This window comes from Biomphalaria glabrata, chromosome 4, assembly GCF_947242115.1.
Source record: "Biomphalaria glabrata chromosome 4, xgBioGlab47.1, whole genome shotgun sequence".
In the NCBI taxonomy this organism is placed as follows: Eukaryota; Metazoa; Mollusca; class Gastropoda; family Planorbidae; genus Biomphalaria; species Biomphalaria glabrata.
The window spans coordinates 24,356,608-24,374,297 of NC_074714.1; the positions used below are offsets into that span (position 1 = coordinate 24,356,608).

The window sequence follows — 17,690 nt, forward strand, 5'->3', positions numbered from 1 at the left end:
TGTTCGGGGTGAAGTCCCGGACGCTAAGCACCCATCGCACCTTCTCCACTGGGCAGAAGGGAAACATTTTCTTAAATAACCTAACCCAACATTTTGTGTCAACTAAAGATTACATTTATCATAAGACATAGACACGAATAATTCTCGAATTTTTAAAATACTTTTTTGACTAAACTTATTGAAATTGTTAATATTTCAAAAAAAAAATACTCAGTACTTTAAAATTATTTTGTAGGTAATTTCTCAAGCAGTACAGGTAAGGATATTTTCTTGACTTTTTCATGTATTATTTAAAGTCCATGTTATTATTATCTTTAACAAAAAAAGCAAGAATTACATTTTTACGAAATTTTCCTTTCTGGTTGTAATTGACTAATTTTTTTTTTTTAACTACCTTAAAATTCAATTGTAGTTTGTTTGTTTTTTAATTTTTTGAACATATTTCTTGCGTAAAATGTTATGCACATTTACATCGGAAACATATGAGTTAGTCCAGCAGAAACAACCTGACTTGAACGTTTTATCTTTCTATTATTCTAGGTACTCTCTGGTAAGTAAACGTTACTTCACACTCTTTATAACAACAATAAATGTAATATTTATCTTATGTTAAAGCATTATAATGTATAGGTTTCTCTTTAACGATTTCCAAACTTGGTAGTGCTCAGAGATCATTGTTAGGTCATGGTTTTAATCATATCAATACAATAAAAATACATTTATGTTTATTTATTGCAATTTGTAATATCGTTCGAAGAGGGGGGTAACTATTGACTTCATGAACATCTTCCAGGCCTGTGAAGATTCTGACTTAAATGTCTCTATCTGCATACCAAGCTGAAAAATATTTCATTGTGAACAAACTGCCAATGGATCTGTATTGAATTTGTTTTCTGTGACCAATCTTTGTCAGTCAGATTAAATCATAGGATTTTAAAAAGATTTGACATATATTCATTAGGAAAGCTCCTTTTGAATAGTTTCTGATTTTTTTACAATCTAGCTCAGTTGATATTGATCTGGAATGACCAAAAAACGCTGTGAATAGCATAGAGAGCTATATTGACTTGGTGTAGGTCCAGTTCAGTTTATTATGTATTGACTTAAAGGCTCAAATATCACGAAGACTTTCCGGTTATCCAGACAAAGGAGAAAGAGTACATGATGTGCTATGAAAATGTTGACAGTGCCTCCTGAAAGACTTAAGGCGCTGAACTCAAATTAGTGGAAGATATATAAAAAAAAAAACCCATAGGCATTAACTATTAATACATGCTCTGAGGCTGTAGCAGGACATTCCGAGCAATAATGGGCCTCACTATCAACAAGCGAAGACATACCTTGTTAAGCCATCGGGCTTATGAAAAACAAAAGTAGAACTAGTTCTTACATAGAACGATAGACGAAGAAAGTCACCTAGAGCTTTCTACTCAACATTTGTAATATTTGAATGAAACCATTTCTATGAGTATAACGTACAAGTCTACTCCTATTCTGGCAGTTCAAGTTAGTCTACAAGGTCCCATAAACTGCTATGGAAAACAACAATAACAAAAAAAGATACGAGATAATTAAGAAAGGTGTAAGAGCAGAGTAGAACTGTGACGAAATATACTTTTATAAGTTGTATAAAAAATTTGTTTTGCAAATACACATTCACTAAGTGATCTCACATGTCAATACTTTCCTAACACAAACTTTTCTTCTATTTATTTTACTAGGAATCTTTTTTTTAATGAAATGCATACAGTATAGTGAAATACTTTCCGTTTCAGTTATTACTATTTCTGGGGGCAGTCGATGTAGAGCTCATTAGTCCCCATGGCCTACGGTTAACGAGGGTTACCTTGATTAAAACGTAACTATTGCCTGCGTCGATTTACAGACTTTGTTCATTGAAATGACTTAATACTTATAAACAACACAAAGTTCTAGACAAAATCTGTGAAAACCTAACTCAAGGGGCCATGTCCTTAAAATAAGCAAATAAATATATCATGCTTCAAGTAGAACAGAGACAAAACATAGACGGGGAGTATTATGTATTTAAACGCTATAAATTATTTTTAAAAAACATCATTACGTCACTTTCTATTAATACTCTTATGCACACGTTAAATGTCCACGTTTTCTCCCCCACCTCTCTTTAGTACTGCTTTTTGCTTTCTGCAGTCGTAAAGACAGTTTAAAAGTATGTTCTCAGCAGAAAAGAGTTTAAAAGTGTTGGGCCTGGTCACGGATCATCGCCTGGCCTACTTATGCGTACGACGAAGATACCTGGAGCCATTAAACAGTGCCACACCGTCAAATAGATAGGGTCATTCAAAGCACTACGTTAGTTTTTTCAAAGCAAACAAACGTGAAATAAACCGTAAGCCAGTTCTATACAGGGACAGTGTGAGAGAGGGTGACGGGAGGTTGGGGGGGGGCTATTGGTACAAGATTTCTTGATATAGATATAGGTATGATATACTTAGGTCCACAGTGTGTGTTGTACTAGTTTTAAAATCAAAATACTGTCCTAGAGATCCAGCTAGAAGCTCAAACAGTGTTGTGTTCAGGGGCGTAGCTAGGAATTTGAAATCGTTTGGTGGCCCGGGGGGGGGGGGCCTTTGCTTCTTTTGGGGCCCCTGCATTTTGCGTAATATTTAATTTTTGATGTAAAAAAACACTCATTTGGAGGCCACCCTCAAGTGGGGGTCAGGGGGAATATTCGAATTCTCCCCCCTCCTCCCCCACCCTAGCTACGCCACTGTGTTCTAAAAATAATATAACGTTAGAATGAATAGTTGATTGATACAGAAAGTAGTAAGCGTATTATTGTAAAACCACTTGATAGAAATATTAAAGCTAAAAAAAAAATTACAATTTACAAAGACAACTTTTATCGACAGAAAGAAAATAAGGGACAGACAAGGTGGAAAGACAGAGAAAATGAGAAGATAAATAGTGAAGACTAAACAATTACCACGAAGTGATACGATTTACACTTAATTGTTTTTTCCATGCCAAACTTAATTAGATACATTGAAAACAAAAACAGAGAAATATACAATAAAATGTCAATAGCTATTCCCAATATCAGGTTTTTTTTTTAATTCATAACAATGCCTCTCTCTCTCTCTCTCTCTCTCTCTCTATATATATATATATATATATATATATATATATATATATATATATATATATATATATATATTACTAGACATGTATTACCCGCGACCCGCGGGTCTTTATTTGCGCATTACTTTCGATATAGTCACTGAGAGTGTTTTGTAAAAAATTAAACGAAATAATAATGTAATAAGTAAAGCGAATGTGTCATGTAAAAATAGTGTGAATGAAGCTATCAAATCAAAATAGCTAATAGGTTTGAATCCATTTTTTTTTTTCAAATTAAAACATTTGCTTGTAGGCCTACATATATTTGATTAAAATTTGAGATGAATAGACTAAATTTTGTATGTTCATGTGTTAAAGTATAAAGTAGATCTTAAGGTAGACATAGATCTAAATCTACACTAATCTAGAGTTAAAAATTGGCTTTTATAGAGTTCATTCTGTGCTCCGCATGCGTGACCTTTTTTTTCATGAATGAATATAGGCCTATCTCAACACGGCTACGCAGCTTTAGCGAACAGCGAACGAATGTATTAAAAATGCTTTAGAAAAACAAATTTGAATGCTAATTTGATTAAAATATGAAATGAATGGACAATAATTAGTATGTTTATGTGTTAAAGCATAAAACTATCTTTGCGAAAAGAAGTTTTATCATCTTAGAGTTCAATAAGAGTTTTAGACCTAGGCCTAGGAATAAACTCAGTAGAGAGATGTGTTAATGTGTAACCATTTGGTAATAGTAATGTCTAATGAAAGAATGTTCACCAGGAAATCAGTATTTATACAGATATCAGGAACTAATTTATGTAAAAAATGCTTTTGAATAATCTAGTGGATTGGATTTATATGTATGTTAAACGTAGCTAATGATCTTTTTACGTTATTTCTCTTTCGCTACGAAAATAAAATTAGTTTTGCGAAAATGGGTTTACCCAAAGTCGATACATTCTTATCTATTAAAAACGAAAAGAGCGATAGCTTTGTTAAATGAATGGGATTATAAAGTGAACAATTAAACGAAATAATTTTTAGTACGCGATTCATGAATGAATATAGATCTAGGCCTATCTCAACTCGGCTTCGCAGCTTTCGTAAACGAATGTAGCTTTAGAAAACCAAATTTGAATGTTTATTTGATCAAAATATGAAATGAATGGACTTTAATTAATATGTGTATGTGTTAAAGTATAAAACTATCTGTGCGAAGAGAAGTTTTATCATCTTAGTGTTGAATTAGAGTTTTAGATCTAGGAATGGGATTATAAAGTAAACAATTAAACGAATTAATATTTAGTACGCGATTCATTACGGTATTGTCTAATGAAAGAATGTTTGTCAGGAAATCTGTAGTCACAGATATAAGAAACTAATTTATGTAAAAAAATGCTTTTGAAACACAAAATTGAAGGTTAATTTGATTATATAATGAAATCAATGGATCTTCTTTTGTATTTTCATGTGTCAAAGTAAAAAACTATCTGCGCAAAGTGTTCTTAAAATTAGATCTAGGTCTAAATCCTTTCTATTTTTTCTCATGTCAACATTGTAGACATGGCCTAGATCCATAAAATACTTTAGCTGTAATAGAGTCGGACAACTTTATTTTTTTTTTAGGGTCTTAAGTTTGTTTTAGGGCTACAATACATACACTAAGCTCTAAGTTAGTACCCAAGGAACATTCCTGCCTAGTTTAATCAAGATTGGCCAAGCGGTTTTGATGTCTATAAGTAACATCCATCCATACATACATACATACATACATACACCTCACATTCTACTTTATAATATAGATAATACACATTTGAGACCAAACGAGAATCCGCTTCCGAGGACAGATGTAGACGGCGAAAAGAAAATCTTAATCGACCACCGGTGGACAATGGTTATGCTTGCCCTAGATATGTCAAAATATGTAGGTGACAGCTGGTGCTGCGTAGCCACGGGAAACACTGCATTCCTCATGAAACTTCGGACTCGAAGACAAGCTTTATTATATTATTAAAGTGATTCCAAGTTCCAGAATAAAAGCTTTGTATTTATTTATAGAATATTTCAGTTTAGAATTTATACTTTGAAGAAGTATCTCGGCATCACGATATTGAGAAGTCTGGAATTGTGTAATAGGAAATACGCTACAAAAATAGGGCACGCATTGTCTGATCGACACAATCTTATCGTAACATCAAACAAGACATCGTAACATCAAACAAGACATCGTAACATCAAACAAGACATCGTAACATCAAACAAGACATCGTAACATCAAACAAGACATCGTAACATCAAACAAGACATCGTAACATCAAACAAGACATCGTAACATCAAACAAGACATCGTAACAACCAGCCGCAAAAGTATTTAGTCATCTGGCACTCAAACATATCGTCCAAATATACATAGTATAGATAGCTAGATATGTAAATCATCTCATCATATATATGCGTGTATCATATTATATCATTATATCATCATATATCATATTGTGTGTGTATTGCCTATATCAGCGAGTCAAGATCGATGCGCCAGTTATGAATGTCGCAATGGAGGCACATGTATCTCTGTGGATGAGACTCCTAGTTGTAACTGTTTACCTGGATATTTTGGGGCCCAGTGTGAGTGTAAGTACATCAACATCTGGCTGATCAATCTCCTACAATCTTAGCCCTTTATCTTAGCACTCTATCATAGCACTCTATCATAGCACTCTATCTTTGTACATTATCCTAACTCTTGCTCGTAGCACTCTGTCGGACCTGAGCTAAGGTAAGACTTGTCAGAACTGTGGCTGTTAGTGTGTCAACAAAACTAATATTAGGTCATTCAGATCTTAAGTTTCGCCAATTGTTTGTAACCAAATTGACTTTACAATTTGAGTGTTAATTCATAGGAAGAAATATCCCTTATTATTATCATTATTATTATTTTGTCTCACTAGATAACAGTGACCCGTGTTATAACTATCGCTGCTTAAATAAAGGCGAGTGTATTGCCCCATCCGGCACACCTCGTTGCATATGTCCACCGGGATTCAGTGGACTTAGATGTGAGACCCAAGCCAATGGACAATGTCCGGTAAAATTATTTATTTGACTACAAATATTTCGATTTAATTATTACACGACTGACTTCATCTTGACTTTACATTTATATCTGCTACCTTAATTTAGCCATCTTTTACAAAGCTTCTATCTACTCACTCTGTCTGTCTGTCTGGTAAAAGGTGTGTACACGTCACTTCTCCCACAATCAATCTCGGACCTAGCCGAAATTTTTCAGTTATTTCTTTTACCTGACAACACAAAAAATCAATTTAAAAAAATAACAAATTAGTTAATAAAATATTTGTAACTAGACATGTATTACCCGCGACCCGCGGGTCATTATTTGCGCATTACTGTCGATATAGTCACTGAGAGTGTTTTGTAAACAATTAAACGAAATAATAATGTAATAAGTAAAGCGAATGTGTCAATGTAAAAATAGTGTGAATGAAGCTATCAAATCAGAATAGCTAATAGGCTTAAATCCATTTGTTCAAATTAAAACATTTGCTTGTAGGCCTACATATATTTGATTAAAATTTGAGACGAATAGACTTAATTTTGTATGTCCATGTGTTAAAGTATAAAGTAGATCTTTAGGTAGACATAGATCTAAATCTACACTAATCTAGAGGCTTGTATAGAGTTCATTCTGTGTTGCGCATGCGTGACCTTTTTTCATGAATGAATATAGGCCTATCTCAACACGGCTACGCAGCTTTATTTAGCGAACAGCGAACGAATGTATTAAAAATGCTTTAGAAAAATAAATTTGAATGCTAATTTGATTAAAATATGAAATGAATGGACAATAATTAGTATGTTTATGTGTTAAAGCATAAAACTATCTTTGCGAAAAGAAGTTTTATCATCTTAGAGTTCAATAAGAGTTTTAGACCTAGGCCTAGCTAGGAATAGACTCAGTAGAGAGATGTGTTAATCACTGTTAATGTGTAACAATTTGGTAATGTCTAATGAAAGGATGTTCGCCAGACATTACCCGCGGCCTGCGGGTCTAAGTTTGTGTTTACCACTCTAGTGGATTGGATTTAGATGTATGTTAAACTTAACTAATGATACTTTCAAGTTTTTTCTCTTTCGCTACGAAAATAAAATTAGGTTTGCGAAAATGGGATTACCCGAAGCCGATACATTCATATCTATTAAAAACGAAAAGAGCGATAGCTTTGTTAAATGAATGGGATTATAAAGTGAACAATTAAACGAAATAATTTTTAGTACGCGATTCATGAATGAATATAGATCTAGGCCTATCTCAACTCGGCTTCGCAGCTTTCGTAAACGAATGTATTCTATTAAAAATGCTTTAGAAAACCAAATTTGAATGTTTATTTGATCAAAATATGAAATGAATGGACTATAATTAGTAGTATAGTATAAAACTATCTGTGCTAAGAGAAGTTTTATCATCTTAGAGTTGAATTAGAGTTTTAGATATAGGAATGGGATTATAAAGTAAACAATTAAACGAATTAATTTTTAGTAAGCGATTCATTACGGTATTGTCTAATGAAAGAATGTTTGTCAGGAAATCTGCAGTCACAGATATAACAAACTAATTAATTCAAAAAATGCTTTTGAAACACAAAATTGAAGGTTAATTTTATTATATAATGAAATCAATGGATCTTCTTTTGTATTTTCATGTGTCAAAGTAAAAAACTATCTGCGCAAAGTGTATTTCTAAAAATTAGATCTAGATCTAAATCCTTTCGATCTTTTCTATGTCAACATTGTAGACATGGCCTAGATCCATAAAATACTATAGCTGTAATAGAATTGGACAACTTTTTTTTTTTAGGGTCTTAAGTTTGTTTTAGGACTACAATATATACACTAAGGTCTAAGTTGTTACCTAAGAAACATTCCTGCCAAGTTTTATCAAGATTGGTCAAGCGGTTATGATGTCTATAAGTAACATACATACATACACCTCACATTCTACTTTATAGTATAGATTAATTAATTTTGTTTGGTATCTCAAACAAGGGAAAGAAATTGTACTTGACTGAGGTGGTGGTATAAGCTAAATTAGTCCCCTTTATAGGTCGCCACTTTAAAGTAAATTGAAATAATCAATAGAGAGCTATACAATCTTATATTTTTATACACACCTAACTAGCAGAGTGGATAGAATGTCGGCTTGAGGAGGCTTGCGTCCTGAGTTCGATTTCAGGTAATATATATGCGGCCATCATATCAAAAATAAATGTGTATGCCCCCTCCCAACATACAGATTGAGCACCCCTGATCTAAACTAACTAATATAACTAAGCTTAATATAAGCTGTTTAAGTTTTTAAATTTGAAAGTTTGTGAAAGCAGGGAACACTGTTTGCATGTAAAATGATGTTTTGTAAATCAAATGTAGCATAGAGAAAGTGAAAAGAAAAACAACTAGACTCTATAATTATGTTGAAGTTTAAATAACATTTAATGTGCCCGTTTGTATTGAAAACTACAGCGCTAGTCTTTAAGTGACTGCAAATCGTTTCTTTATAAACATTTTACAAGTATTATATTTCAAACTAGTTCTATTATCCTTTGAGTCCCAGTCTTCCGCTCCGCCTCTTCAAACAAAGAAGCCACTGGTTTTCACAACAAAATATTCAGATATTAATTAATTAATTAAAAAGGGGGATGCACAGTGAGAAAACATAGATTTAGGTCAAAAATATCGATATTTTAAAATTAATTGATTTTAATAGTTTAAAATGTCTAGAATACGAATTCCCTATCAGAATACTAAAAAAAATACGTTTTATACATCAATTTTGTATTTTAAATGTATATATATTAGCAAAATTTTGATGTTTTGGTGAAAAATCAACATTTTGTAAGCTATAGTTGATAAGCTAATGTACGCTCTCATCCCTAACAGATGGTATCGATACAAAGGTCTACTTTTCTAGTTCCGATTATGTGCATGGTTTCTCATTCTATAAATAAATAGTACTGCAATAAACTTTCAAAATACGTCACTACCTCTTTTTTTTTCCCTATATCCTCATATACACACCCACAAAGCCATATTTACGCATGCGCACCATCAAAGCTTCTTTGGTTACTGTACATACACGCATGCGCACTGAAAAAGCTTCCGTAACGACAAAGTATGCACGCATGCGCACATGACGTGAACCGGTCCTTCTTCTGTAAACTTCCATCACATCAACAATCGATTCATTATTGAAACTCAGAAATGCCAACAAAAGGTTATATGTTTGGAAAGAAAAAACGTTACTGTAAGCCCAGAGGACGACATGCTTCAAAGACAAATGCACAATTACAAAGGTAAGTCTAGATCTAGAGTTTGCTTTTTTTTATTTACTAGACAAGCGTGTGCTGACACATAAAATAATCATTATAATGAAACCTTGGCTCTTTGAGTTCGACAACTGTTTATCCAATGAATCACATCTAGATCTAGATCTAGAATCTAGATTCTATAGACATTAAATAAATATCATGAAAATGATTGCAAACATAGAGATCTATCCTTTTATAGAGCTAGTCTATATTAGGAGCATAGATCACATTAGAACTAGATAATCTCTAGAGATTAGATTATCATGTATGATGATGTATTGAACAGTATTGTAGGACTTCAACTCAAGTCTTGGTCTTAGTTTTTTTTTTTTTAGATCTAGTACATATTGTCATATATAGATCTACATTACATGTAACATGTCTCTATACATTCTTTACTTTTTATGATTAATACAATATATGATTTCTAAAATGCATTATAAAATTTAAAATAATCTTCATGTTGTGATAGATGTGACGTGTACTTTCATACTATTGAATTTTTTTTTAAAGACCCTCTAATTTATTTTTTATTTGTTTGCAGCTCTGTTTTGGATACAGCTGGATCTGAAGCAGCAACAACACAGCCTGCAAGTGCAGCTGAGCGAAAAATATCCCTAACTGCAGTTACTAACGCTGATAACACCAATAAGAGGCTGCCTGAAGATTTCATATACGTCATGATGAATTCAATGCAATTGACCACAATGGTCTCCTTGTTGTGCTGTCCACATTGCTTTGACAACAAATTAACTATGTGCATCACACAATCAAAAGGCATGGCTCATTTGATTAAAATCAAATGCCTAAATTGTGAAACATATTTGTGGTCCGACTGGACCTCAAAAAAAAGTAATGATGTTCATCTGGATATTAATGTCCGCGCTGTCGCTGCATTAAAAGAATCTGGAATCTCGCATTCTAAATTTGATAGGTTTTGTGGACTTATGAGTATGCCCTGCATGCACAGAAATACTTATAACAATCTAGCTAACATAGTCAATACTGCTATAATTGAAGCTGGTGAAGAATGTATGATTAGGGCATCTGCTGTTGTGCATGGAAGAAACATTTCACAACCTCTAACTACAGATGAAAGAATAAGTTCAACAGGCTGTCCTGTTATTACAGTTTCTTTCGATGGGACTTGGCATAAAAGGGGCCACTCATCTCATTCAGGAATTGGCACAGTTATTGATTTTGATACTGGACTCGTCATCGACACCGAAGTCCTATCAAATTATTGCCATGTTTGTGATTCAAACTCTGCAGAACTAAACTTTGATGCCTCTAAGCATATGTGTCAAAAAAACTTCAGTGGCTCAGCAAATGCAATGGAGGCCGCAGCAGCATCCAAAATCTTTTCGCGCTCTGTGGCATCCAGAAAACTTGTTTATGGCACGATGCTGTGTGATGGCGATAGTAAATCGCATTCATCTGCCATTACCAACTCAGGATATGATGTAGAAATCTTAAAAGAGGACTGCATTAACCACATCTCAAAAAGAATGTTTAATGCTTTGAACAATTTAAAAATGTCTAACAAAAAAGAACTAAATTATAGGCTTACAAAGCCAAAAATTGAAAAAATTACAAATTACTATTCCAAAGCTCTGCGCCAAAATGCTCCCGACATTCAAAAAATGAAGCTGGCTGTTATGGGCTCATTTTTTCATATGATGAGCTCAGACCTAGATCATAACCACAGGTTGTGTCCTGATGGCGCTACATCTTGGTGTCACTTTAAGAGATCAGAGGCACTAAAACAGCCATATAAAAAACACAACCAGACCATCACATCAGAAATAGGTAAACTGTTATTTCCTATAATGAAAAGACTAACAGACACAGATCTGTTAAAAAGATGTTCTAGAATGGGAACACAAAACGCCAATGAATCTTTTCATTCCCTCATTTGGCAAAGATGCCCCAAAACAGAATTCGCAACATTAAAAACGGTAAGGGCTGCGAAATACCTTGCTGTTTTAGCCTTCAATAATGGACCTGTTGGCATCAGATCAGTTTTTGACATATTAGGCATTCCCTGGACACTAAAAAACATTTCTTCTAGTGAGAAAAAGCAAAATGTCAAACTACAGCTTGTTAGAAAAAGAAAATCAATCGCATTAGTGTCCAGGAGAAAAAACTTGAAAAAACGAAGAATTGAGCATGAGCACCGGGCAGAGGTTCTAGAAGGTCCAACCTATCAATCAGGCCATTTTAATGAATAGTTTTTTTGTTTTTTTTATTATCTATTATGTTGTTTTATGTTAATATTCCCTTTTTTTTTCATTTTTATGGTTACAATAAATATTTTATATCATTTTAGAAACTTTAAATGCGTTTTTCTCAAAATGTATTTTTAGGTGCATGTTGTCCACAAGAATCTCAAAATCTTTAGTTCTGTATAAGTTAGACTAATAATTTTTCACATGTAGTTTATTGATAGTATATCATAGGTAATAGGCTGCAAAAATTTTCAATATGTATAATAAATTTCATTAAAAAATAAAAATAATGATGTGACCTCAGATGAAAAATGGGGTCGGAAAAAAATAAAAATTTAAAAAATTCATAAAAATTAAACCAGTAATAATTTTCAAAACAAAATTAGCCAGTTACCTATGGGATTCAAATATCTATCAGGTGCAATCAAAAAATTAAAAAAATTTTGAGTACTTTAGAATATTTTAAGAATTTTGTAAACATTGTTTATTTTCAAGATGGCCGCCATTTCCATAGCAACCCAAAAGGCTACACTCATAAAATGTGTATGGTTACTCATGTCTCTATATGTTCTATCAAGTCATGCATAAAGCTTTTCTATTTATCTGTAAATTACAAAAATTGAAATTTCATTGTGCATCCCCCTTTGAGCCAAATTGGAATGTCACTTTACGGGATGAATATGTCTCAACAGGAATTAAGTTCTCAACCAGCTGATGTCTGCAGTGGCTTCAACTGTACCACCAACCTCAACTGCGTAGCCCGTCAGATATGCTGTGCAAGCACCTGTGGTTCCAGAATGTGCATGGCCCCTGATACAAATGTTACTCAGCTGACTTGTCCCGGAGGATGCCCACCTGGTAGGCACACTCAATAACTTTATTCATTTTTAACGACAATTTGAATGCAAGTACATTGACTAACAAGCTTCTAGTAGGTGTCGTTCTTAAATGTTTGATCAAATATTTATTTTTATTAACACTTAAAATTATTTATTACAAAGCTTATATCAGCTCATTCTGTCTGTCTGGTAAAATGTTTAAACATGTTATTGCCCCCACACACTGGGATCAAATGGAAACTTTGCGAAGACAATACATGAATCAATTTAAAAACAACAAATTAGTCAATTAATTACTGGCAATTCATTATTTTGTTTGATAACGACAAATAAAATTAATTCTTCAGTATTCATACATATAGCTAAATGTTTGGGGTTTTGTCCCCTTTAATATTTGTACAAGATATTCACGTTATTTATCCCACACCCATTCTTTGATCAAGTTGAAACTTTTTACAATTATTTTTTGTGCCTAATAGAACATGAATCAATAAAAGAAATAGCCAATAAGTCAATAGATAATAGATAATTCATTATTTTGTTTGATATCAAATAAACGGAAATGACTTTAAGACAATTGAGAAATATAGCTGTAAATATGGAGTTCGTCTCTTTAGATATGCTTTTGTTTTTTTTTAAATAAAATATTTTAAATTTATTTTACTTGTTATGATTTAGGCTATAAATGTGAGTATCAACCTAAATATTGCCCTCTGGGACGTACGTGTACATCTGAAATGGTACCTACCTGTGTTGAGCCTGTAAGTATTAGTCTTTTCAACTAAGGTACAAAAGGTTTTTTGCATATTGTAGACTAGATTCTGGCAAACTAACTAGTACAATAAGTCTATTACAAAAAATAAATCACATGTAACTGTTTAAAAATAAATCTGTACAATTCTAAAAAAAAATTACATAATTCAACGACGCTGCATTTGTCAGCGCGTGGGCGAATCCTATTGAGGTGCGCCCTACACAGTTTGAGAAACTATTTAGTTTTGCATAGTGAAACTCTTGTTTTTAACTACTTTGTAAAACGTCTTGATTTAGAATGATAACTGTGGAGGCTGTCCAGATGGTCAGTTTTGTAAGGACCTTGGAACACTTTGCACCAAGCTGCCCTGCCAAAAGTATCAGTGCGTCACAATGGACGCTTGCGGTGGCTGTCCCAGGGGTCAGAAATGTGACAAGGCGTATCCACCTTGTGCTCGACCACCGCCTTGCAATGAAACAGGAGGTACGTGTGAGGAGCAAGAGTGCAAGCTCATTGACGCCTGTGTCCCTGATCTTCCCGAACAAACGGTAGGACTTAAGACATGTTTTAGATAGCACGATAGCACCACACAATGAAGGATTGACAATGTTAGTTAGTAACTCTGTGATCGAAGCACAGTATGAGTGAATGATAGGGAAAGTTTACCAGCAAAGTTGTTTACCTGTAGAAATGCAGCTTCTGTCCATAAAACTCCAGAGAAAGAACTGACTTTAACTTCTCTTGCAGACAGGGGCGTAGCTAGGAATTTTCATCGTTTTTGGGGGGGGGGGCTCCTCCATTTTGCGTAATTATTTATTTCTAATGTAAAAAACGCTAATTTTGGGGGTCCCCTCAGTGGAGCACGGGGGGATTTTCAAATTCTCCCCCCTCCTCCCCCACCCTAGCTACGCCACTGCTTCCAGATCATAATTCGCTAGCAGGTATGCCCCTTGGAGCTGAATCAGCTTCTGCACTAAATGGTGAACTGTGAGTATTGAAAACTGGTTCCAGGTTCTTGACGTCTTCAAATTGGCTTTCAAATTTCACAATCAAGAAATCCAAAATAAGTTTTGTTCTTTTCAAGCATTTCACTAGAAATAGATTCACCTTTCAACAACTGAAAATGGCGAAACCTTGAGCAATGGGAAAGTTTTGTTTGAAAATACCGGTATTTAACATGCACATACTTATCGTGCGCAGACAACACATTACATCATTTCCCATGGCAAACATAAAGTCTGTCTTCAATGTTCCTAAGAAATATTAGTAACAACTAACAAGGTGACAGTTTATGTCCTTCAAGGAACATAACAATTTCTTCCTTGACATTGCATATTATTCTCAATACCTTACCCATGCTAACACAGTGGCTACTACTGTGGTACAGAACATTAGAATGTTTTGATTCCCAATCTTCTATTAGGCTACTTCTCGGAACTGCCAGTATCATAATATGTTTCATATTCAATGCAGCTTCGCACAAACTTTAGTGATTATAGGTAGGAGTTTATGGTTGGCATATTGTTATAAGTTGAAATCCTAAACACTTATTCATGGTACCCAACAAAACATGAATCAATAAAAAAAACAATTAGTCAATTAATTATTGCTAATTAATTTTTTGTTTGGTTTAGAATTAAGTTAATAACTTGTACATTATAGAGAGATATAATTGAAAGAATAAAGTTTATTTTTTTTTTTACAGATTTTTAATATATTTTGCTTGTTTTTTTTGTTTTTTTTATAGCTCTAACTCATTATTCAGCAGTCGCTATTTTTAAAATGAATTATTTATTTTTATTTATTTATTTTTCAAATATCTCCTCAGCCAAAAAATGCCTGTGTTAAGTGTCAAGCTGGACAGGTGTGTAAACCAACTAAAATAGTTTGCATCAATGAGCCGTGTCCTTCATATGAATGTGTACCAAACACTGCGTTTAGTCCCCCGATGGAGTGCAACCAGACCTGTGGGAGTAACTACGTTTGCCTCTTTAAAGTGCCTGATTGCCCCACATACATGAGCTGTAGTACCACTCCTGTTGCCCAGTGCGTCCCAAGAAACAATCTTTTGGGCTTATGCCCAAGAATCGTGTCTCAAGAATGGACCAAGTCTTGCCTGGTAGACAATTACAGGCCCCAATGCTTCAATGACATGGCGTGTAACAGAAGCCGACAAAGGTGTTGCCCTGCCCAGTGTGGACGAAGCGAGTGCACTGATGTCCCATTGGCTGACAATACACCTGACACGCCAGACAGAACACGTTAACTAGCTTGACAACACCTGACACGCCAGACAGAACACGTTAACTAGCTTGACAACACCTGACACGCCAGACAGAACACGTTAACTAGCTTGACAACACCTGACACGCCAGACAGAACACGTTAACTAGCTTGACAACACCTGACACGCCAGACAGAACACGTTAACTAGCTTGACAACACCTGACAGGAGAGAACACATTCAAAATGAGAAAACACCTGACAATCGTACACACAATTTTTAAAATATTAAGAACACATCTGACACACCATACAGAACATTTGATGATACACAGAGCAATGGATACGTCAATACATTCTCAAACTGTACACTTAAACAGATGAAAACATCAAAACTGTACACTTTAACAGATGAAAACATCAAAACTGTACACTTTAACAGATGAAAACATCAAAACTGTACACTTTAACAGATGAAAACATCAAAACTGTACACTTTAACAGATGAAAACATCATAACAGTACACTTTAACAGATGAAAACATCAAAACTGTACACTTTAACAGATGAAAACATCAAAACTGTACACTTTAACAGATGAAAACATCAAAACTGTACACTTTAACAGATGAAAACAACTGCACAATTCAAACGATGAAAACATGCTAGTAACACTGTCTACTGAGAAGATGCTGAAGGAAGATGCAGCCAGGGATCTTTTGTCATTTGTCAGACAGAGTAGCGTCTATAATTTATCCTAACATGTTTTTTTTCACGCCATCAAAATTATGCCGTCAACATTCAAATTACCTTGATCTTCCTTCTAATAATTTCAGTAGTTTGTTCTTCTGATTACTCAGCTGACTCGCATTTTTGTAAAATTATTTTACTTGTTTTTAGTTAAATAAATACTCATGAAATGATGTTGAATATGCTAACACTCCGGAATAGAAAGCAAATGTATAGTTCATATGTCTCTTGTTAGTTGATTGCAAACTGTCTTTAATCTGATCAATAGCTGACTAGTAAACAATCACTTGACTTGTCCAGATTGAATGGATGAAAAAAAAATTTTGTTAAAATAAAAAGCAGGTTCCTTCTGTTTACTTAGAGATATTTAAATGCATTTGAAAATAAACTCATTCGTATGAATTAAATATGAAAAAAAATATTGCATCAGTGTTCAAGTGTTAAATATATTTTGGTCTATCAGAAGCTAATGTAATTTACAGGAGAGTCTGTTTTTAATAGCTGCACCCAAAAGGGGAAAAGACGCTATTAGTTTTGTGCGGCCTGTTTGTCCGTCCGTCCGTCCCTACATCTGTCCGTCTGTCCGTCCTTCCCTCCGTTTGTCCGTCCGTCCAATTTAGATCCCAGAAACTAGTAGAAAAAAATGAAAATAGGACATCCTGATAATTTAGATCATTCAAAGTTCTGATGCAACAGCTACTTTTTTCTTTTCCGAAAGTGAACCATCTTATTTAAAAAATTATCTATGTAAACAGATTTAGAAAAAAAATACACCACTTTTAAATGAAAAACTTCAGGAGAGGTATGTCCTTTAAAAAGGTCACAGACTTATTCTTTAATAAATCAAGCTTCATTCATAGATTCGCGCATTGCTATAAAAAATTTGCATCTTAGGTCACAATGCAAAAAGTATCAATAGGACAGAAACCCTGCTGTTTTGTGTAGTGCAATCGTGTTACTATAAAGCTCGAGAATGTGTGGTTTCCTAGACCTGTCGAGAATGTGTGGTTTCCTAGACCTGTCGAGAATGTGTGGTTTCCTAGACCTGTCGAGAATGTGTGGTTTCCTAGACCTGTCGAGAATGTATGGTTTCCTAGACCTGTCGAGAATGTGTGGTTTCCTAGACCTGTCGAGAATGTGTGGTTTCCTAGACCTGTCGAGAATGTGTGGTTTCCTAGACCTGTCGAGAATGTGTGGTTTCCTAGACCTGTCGAGAATGTGTGGTTTCCTAGACCTGTCGAGAATGTGTGGTTTCCTAGACCTGTCGAGAATGTGTGGTTTCCTAGACCTGTCGAGAATGTGTGGTTTCCTAGACCTGTCGAGAATGTGTGGTTTCCTAGACCTGTCGAGAATGTGTGGTTTCCTAGACCTGTCGAGAATGTGTGGTTTCCTAGACCTGTCG

The 17,690-nt window shown here is 34.3% G+C and overlaps 2 protein-coding genes across 2 annotated transcripts; both read left to right on the forward strand.

Moving 5' to 3' along the window:
* The first annotated feature begins 544 nt into the window (after positions 1-544).
* LOC106050609 (keratin-associated protein 16-1-like) lies at positions 545-16,000 on the forward strand. Its single transcript, XM_056026999.1, has 7 exons — positions 545-550; positions 5,629-5,742; positions 6,060-6,196; positions 12,415-12,580; positions 13,240-13,322; positions 13,612-13,863; positions 15,144-16,000. Exons 4-7 carry the CDS (start codon positions 12,520-12,522, stop codon positions 15,579-15,581), a joined length of 834 nt encoding a protein of 277 aa, XP_055882974.1. The 5' UTR covers positions 545-550; positions 5,629-5,742; positions 6,060-6,196; positions 12,415-12,519; the 3' UTR covers positions 15,582-16,000.
* LOC129925855 (uncharacterized) lies at positions 8,824-11,781 on the forward strand. Its single transcript, XM_056026993.1, has 2 exons — positions 8,824-9,479; positions 10,039-11,781. The coding sequence occupies exons 1-2, from the start codon at positions 9,388-9,390 to the stop codon at positions 11,723-11,725; spliced, it is 1,779 nt and encodes a 592-aa protein (XP_055882968.1). The 5' UTR covers positions 8,824-9,387; the 3' UTR covers positions 11,726-11,781.
* Positions 16,001-17,690: the final 1,690 nt, after the last annotated feature.

What these genes read in the sequence shown, in the direction of transcription:
- LOC129925855 (XM_056026993.1), top strand. Translation starts at nt 9,388, where the DNA reads ATGCCAACAAAAGGTTATATGTTTGGAAAGAAAAAACGTTACTGTAAG. An exon ending in ACAAATGCACAATTACAAAG is followed by an intron (nt 9,480 to 10,038) that starts GTAAGTCTAGAT and finishes ATTTGTTTGCAG; the next exon opens with CTCTGTTTTGGATACAGCTG.
- LOC106050609 (XM_056026999.1), top strand. Translation starts at nt 12,520, where the DNA reads ATGTGCATGGCCCCTGATACAAATGTTACTCAGCTGACTTGTCCCGGA. An exon ending in TCCCGGAGGATGCCCACCTG is followed by an intron (nt 12,581 to 13,239) that starts GTAGGCACACTC and finishes GTTATGATTTAG; the next exon opens with GCTATAAATGTGAGTATCAA. An exon ending in CTGATCTTCCCGAACAAACG is followed by an intron (nt 13,864 to 15,143) that starts GTAGGACTTAAG and finishes ATATCTCCTCAG; the next exon opens with CCAAAAAATGCCTGTGTTAA.